The 6,000-nt window shown below is 47.9% G+C and overlaps 1 protein-coding gene across 5 annotated transcripts in view; it reads right to left on the reverse strand.

Moving 5' to 3' along the window:
- Positions 1–6,000, reverse strand: part of P4HA2 (prolyl 4-hydroxylase, alpha polypeptide II) — a 35,328-nt gene that overhangs the window by 24,508 nt on the left and 4,820 nt on the right. For all 5 annotated transcript variants that reach the window (XM_011951060.1, XM_011951059.1, XM_011951061.1 and 2 more), the window contains 2 exons: positions 1,045–1,144; positions 253–349 (listed from right to left, as the gene is read on the reverse strand). In XM_011951060.1, the coding sequence (XP_011806450.1) occupies positions 253–349; positions 1,045–1,126 (179 nt within the window). In that variant the 5' untranslated portion in view covers positions 1,127–1,144. The remainder of the gene's footprint in view (positions 1–252; positions 350–1,044; positions 1,145–6,000) is intronic.

Here is a 6,000-nt window from a genome sequence, read left to right on the forward strand (position 1 = left end):
ACTTCTAGCCCCTTAATCTAGATAAGAGCTGGGACCCCCAATTTAAGGGAAAAGGTCTTAAATACAAAATAAACAGTGACTCCTTAGCCCATGCACTTAGCTCCTCTCAAGGACTGACATGAAGTAACCAGGCCAGCCCCACATCACCCTCTCAAGGGTTTCCTCTAATAGGTATGCTGAGTGGCTTCCTTGTTCCTTGAGGGGCAGAAGGGAAGGAGGGCCAACTAAGGATGGTATGGGGACTTAGGACACCTCTTAATCTTGGAAAGCTTGGCTTCCTCCACAAGGATGTACTCCTTCAGAGACTGCACCAGCTCTTTTTCTGCATAAATCAGGTCAGTCATGTGCCCTGCAAGAGAGAGAAGAAAGGCACCAGTGAGAAACAGAAGAGGGATGTCCAGCCTCCTTCCTTGGAGCACAGAATACCAGCACAGAAGCAAGTCCCCTGGGATAAGAACACGTAAGCTCTCTGGGGATCATGGGGACTTGGAGTTAAAGGGGGCCTAGGCACTCATGGGGTCCTATCTCCCAACTTCAGGGAGAAAGAGGCAGAGGCACCAGTTGGACATTTGAGATAAATGCACTGGATGTCACTCAAGAAGTAGACCTAAATCTCATTCTCCAACTGTTACATAGCTGGTCATGACACTCGGGCATGGATATCCCAGGGGCACATCACAGGATAAAAAGCTCTGAACTTTAGGTCAGAAGGATAGGAAAAGCTTGATCCTCAGGATACAAAGGATTTGCTGCTCAGGACCACTCTCTGGTCCATGGGCAAGGTGGTCAAAAAGACCAGAGAGCCCAAGTGCAGCCTGCACTTCCAAGGGAGAAAGACCCAATTCAGACAGTTGGCTTCCTGAACAACCAGATCACTGGGATCGTATAGGGGAAAATAGCAACTCTGCCAGTTTCACTCTTCTCAGAACTGGTCAAAACCAGTTATTAGGCTATCCCACTCTAAATGAGAACAGGCTGCAGCTAGAGATACCCGTGGCATGTGAGCCAAAGTGTCAGGGAGACGACAGTCCTGCTGGCACGTACCAATAGAGGTGAAGAATTCGGCCTGCACACAGCTCAGGACACCAAACCAGGCCATCAGCAATGCAGACACCCAGAGTTTCATGGTCACAGAGGGAAGTGTCTGAAAGGCATTCAATGACAATCACTGGATCAACAAAATGAAAAAGTAATTTAGGTGAGGAGACACACAGGCATGTGAACACATATGCAGATAATCAAACATACCAAAATCCTGGCCTAGCACACAGAAGCTAAAAAGGATAAACAGCAGAAAGAACAAAGCGCATGCAGCCAGTGATGTGTGCTCAATTCTGGTCCCTGCTCTGGGAAGCCATATGCCCTAGGGAGAGAGCCCATCCTCTCTACTCCCAGCAACCACCTGTACCACAGGAAGGTGGAATCACAGGGCGGTATAGTCAGCTCTGGTTCCATCCGTCTATCAGTCCAAGATTCTGGCCCACTCCTTCTTATTTCACAGACTGCTGTTTGTTTCTGTCTTATCTTCCAAGACATATGCCAGGACAGCGCCAGGTTCTAGGGAACAAGTCCCTGCCCACAAGGAGGTAACAGTACACGAGAGACAATAACAGAAAGATAATTTGACACAATATCCTCCAGGGTACCAACACCCAAACTAAGGTGTACAACAGATGGCCAGCCAGAAGAGAAATAAAACTAACCCCTCCCAGTCTGCACCTGCCAGAGAAAGAGCAGTCAGGGGAGACAGTCTCCTGGGCAGACAGTGTTCTTCCTGTAGTAAGGCTCCTTGGCAGACACTGTCCTCACTGGCCCGTCACCATTCATTCACAAATATTTACTGAAGACCTGCAGATGCCAGGCACTGATCTAGGCACTCAGGATACAAAAATGAATATGCTACACATGGCCAAAACCTCAGGCTGGGCTGCTGACGTGGGAAAGGGGCCAGCTACTGTCTTCTCATCAGCCCAGAAATAGGCACAACCTGAGACAAGCCCCACTGGCAGTAACCCTCAGTCCACAACAGAAGCTTCAGATATCGTCTTCCCAGCTCAGCCATGCAGCCTAGACTGTGTTGGAGGATTAGCACCCCTCTGTACCCCAGCTCTGCCAGTCTTCTTCCTGCCCTGCTTTGAGCACCCTACTGGAGTGCTCAAATGGAAATTTACTAAGAGAAAACAAGCAAAACAAGGAAATACAAATGCTTCCCCAAAAAACATAAGCCTTATCTGACAGAATTCTAAGTCTAAGCTAATGCCAGTTCATCAATTTTTTGCCTGCCGTACTTGATTAGACACACAGCACACCCACCATTCCTCATCTTACTCTTTCAGAAGAAATCCTAATCCATTGAGATTCCAGGTTAGGCTCAGAGAAGGCCAACCACAGCTCCCATCTGCAAATGGCATCCTCTATCACAAGGAAAGAATAAGTGAATGGCCCCATGTGTTCATGCCTATGCCAAATGCCTGCAGAGCTGACAGTCTTCCTATCATAGTCTAGGTGTAGGGGTCCCAAGACACACAGGACAATTATCTTTCAACCTGGAACCTGCTGCAGGGTAGACAGTATTGTGCTGAGCAGTCCATTAGGGAGTCAGAGCAGCAGAAGAGAGCAAGTCATCAAGAGAAAGTGAGTAGGCCTGGGCTGGCCCTGAGGCAGAGTCCAGGCCCTCCTAGTTCTAGCCACAGGTCTGCTTCAAGGCCTTACTATACTGTCTTCTCTATCCCAGGATTTCAGAAGGCCTCTCTCTTGCTTGCACAAGCCCCTTACACCTAAGGGATTGGCTGTCTGTTCCTTGTTCCTCAAAACACTTGACTGGCTCAGGCTCAGCTCCTTCTGTATGTATGTAGGGAGGGGACAGTGAAAACATAGAGCTGGGAGGATGTATCTGTGAACAGGAAGGGACCAACTGACTGCTCCTCAGAGCTGGGGTGGTGGGAGAACAGAGCCCAGGCAGGATTCCAAACCAGACATGGTTGGAAGTGGGGAACCCAGCATCTCTTCCCAGGTGTGTCTCCAGCTACAGTTGCATACCTTTTTAGAGGCCAGATAAATTCCAGGGAGGAAGTCTGTCCATTCCTTTCAAACCATTCTGCTCCTATCATCTATGGTTTAACCTCACAGCACTCAGGGAAAAGCCAGGTTTCTTCATTACATGAATACCAGCTGTCATTTCTCTGGAATGTGCGATCTGGCTTAGACTGAGCCCATTCTTGAATCTCAGCCTGGAGGCAGAGCCTCAAAGAATTACAGATGGGGTTTGGGCAGAGCCTCAAAGAATCACAGGTAATCACAGATGACTTGCCTACCAAGAGCCTGCAAAGTCTTGCTCTGGTGGGAAAAGTGGATAACTAACTCTGCTAGCCTGGAGAGCTGGGCACCTCCAAGTAGCAGCTCCCAGACTACCACATCAACACTGACATCTCAGGCAGGGGTACTCTGGAGCCCTACCCCATTTCTCCCAAGCCTGGGCCCCTTAACTCAAAAGGCTCTGTACAAAAAGTCCTCTAATTAGGGTTAGACTGGGAAGAGGCAGCATCCAAGAGGGACTGTGCCCCACAATGTGGGAAAGGCCAATCCCCATCCCATCTTATAACTATGCCCACAGCTTAAGACAGAGTAGGTGAAAGTATGTGTACCTGCTGAGTGCCCCTACAAAGTGTTCAGTGCTGCCAAAAGCCCTGCCAGAAACCCTCAAAATCCAAGTGGAATATGTCTGGAGGTGAACAATGTCAAACTCTCTTTTATGAAAAACGAAGTGACACCAGCCTTGAGCAGAAAACCAATACTGAGTTTTATCTGTGCTGCATGCCCAGAGTTTAGAACAATGCCTGCCTCATACCAGGAACACAATGAAAAATACTTCACCTCAGACTTGTTCAAATTAGGAAACTACAACAATAGAAGATTTTACATTTCTTCTATACAATGAGTTTTTATGGAGTATATTAAGAATGAATACTATATATCAACATGGAGAGATGAAAGCATACTGTTAAGTGAGAAAAGTGGGCCCCAAATAATATGCACTCTATAATTCCATTTTGGCAGGGAAAAATTAATGTATGGGTGTATACAGAGAGATGCAAGAAAAGAGTTAAACGTCTGGCTCTATCTTGGTGAAATAATTTCTTTTTAGTTTTATGCTTACTTGTTTCTCTACTCTTTCTACAAGAAATTCTATAGCAATTTTTAAAATTATTTTATCATATGCTTAAAATGTAAAGAAAACAAAGCAGGTCCTTCTCAAATAGACTCCAAAGGGGCCCTGCCCACCCCAGTGTTTGGACCCCCACAGGGAGGTCCTGCAAAACCTGCCAATATCCCAGCAACAGTGAGTCACCCATCAGGCGACTGGCACTGTTTCTAAACACAGGGCAATTCCAAGACATACACCAGAGGTCCCACCAAGCCTGATCTTTGGAAAAGACATTGACATTCTGGCCAAATGGCCATGAAAAGATGTTTCCAGCTGCAAACCAGCAGTGTCCTTAGCTTCTCTCCTTACCTCATCAGGCAGACCCTCTGCCAAGCTCCCAGCTGCAACCCAAATGCAACAGCTTGAGTTTTAACAATGTATTTAACAGCCTAGAGACAGAACATGAGCTTGCTGAGAACAAACTGGTCTTGCTTGGCACTGAACAAGAAGCTGCCTGCCTTCTATGAAGGGGGAAAACCTAACTGTACACGGCTCCCCATCACCCCCAACTCTAGGATAACAGAGCTCAAAGGACCTGTGTGTTCAGCCTAAGAGGATCCAGAGGCTCCAGGAGACCCTGCCACCAAAGCATGTGGATGTCCATTCAGGCCCATAAGCTGCTGTCACGGCACCCTAGGCAAGTATGGGGGGCACCCTACTCTCCTGAGCCTCAGTCATCACCCTGATCTGAGCCACCCCTAACTTCCCCTACAGCCATCCTGGCCCCCACTACACTGGCCTCTCCACATCTCATCTGGCCTTCCTCCCACCTCTGCTCTACAAAGTAGCCAGCATGGTTTATCAAAGCCCTCCTTTGGCTCTCTACTGCCATCAGGATAAAGTCCAAACTCTTTAGCCCAAAGGGTCCTTTTGACTGTGTGACCAGGCCCTGCTGCCCTCTCCAGCCTCATCTCACCATGCCAGGTTTCATATCTTCAACAACTACTTTATGTGAAAAATATTCTCCTTCACCAAGAACCTAATAAAGCCAAGATGTTTATCTGTATCTATCCACATACATTCTCTATCTAGTACATGAACAGTGGTTGACCTCCACTTTCCCACCTGGATACCATCAACACCACCACAAAGTCTTGCTTCAGTAACTCGACAATGAAGTAGCAGAGAAGGCTGTTAAAACCGACATGCAAAACCCAAGTTGGGTTTTCAGTCAGTCTCAGCAGAGACTTGGCAGTCTGGATGAGACTAACTCATAAAAGGGAACTACACTCGAGGATAAAATCCATATACCACTATATTGGATGCCTCTTATGTCCCACCTTGCAACCTCTTGGTCTCACCTGTCTCCCAGGTCCCAGGGTATTTACTTTGCCTCAGCTCAGTGGTGGAGACTATCCAGACCCAAGCTAGAATCTCTGGCTCCTCTCACTATCTCCAGACTGTTGAAGTACCAGACTGGTCTCCCCAGTGGCTACCAAAGGGCCCTCGTAGGGCAACCGAGTACATCTCTGTGCAGAGTAGCCAGCTTGCTAAAACACCACCTCCCATCCTCCTTTATATCTCACTTTTTTTTCTTTTATTTTTTTGAGACAGTCTCACTCTGTCGCCCAGACTGGAGTACAGTGGCGCAATCTTGGCTCAACGCAACCTCCACCTTCCAGGTTCAAGGGATTCTCCTGCCTCAGTCTCCCGAGTAGCTTGGACTACAGGCGTGCGCCACCACGCCCAGCTAGTTTTTTGTTTGAGATGGAGTTTTGCTCTTGTTGCCCAGGCTGGAGTACAGTGGCGCAATCTTGGCTCACCGCAGCCTTGAATCACTTGAACTACTGGGTTCA

The sequence above is a fragment of the Colobus angolensis genome, unplaced genomic scaffold (genome assembly GCF_000951035.1).
Source record: "Colobus angolensis palliatus isolate OR3802 unplaced genomic scaffold, Cang.pa_1.0 Scaffold314, whole genome shotgun sequence".
Classification (NCBI taxonomy): Eukaryota; Metazoa; Chordata; class Mammalia; order Primates; family Cercopithecidae; genus Colobus; species Colobus angolensis.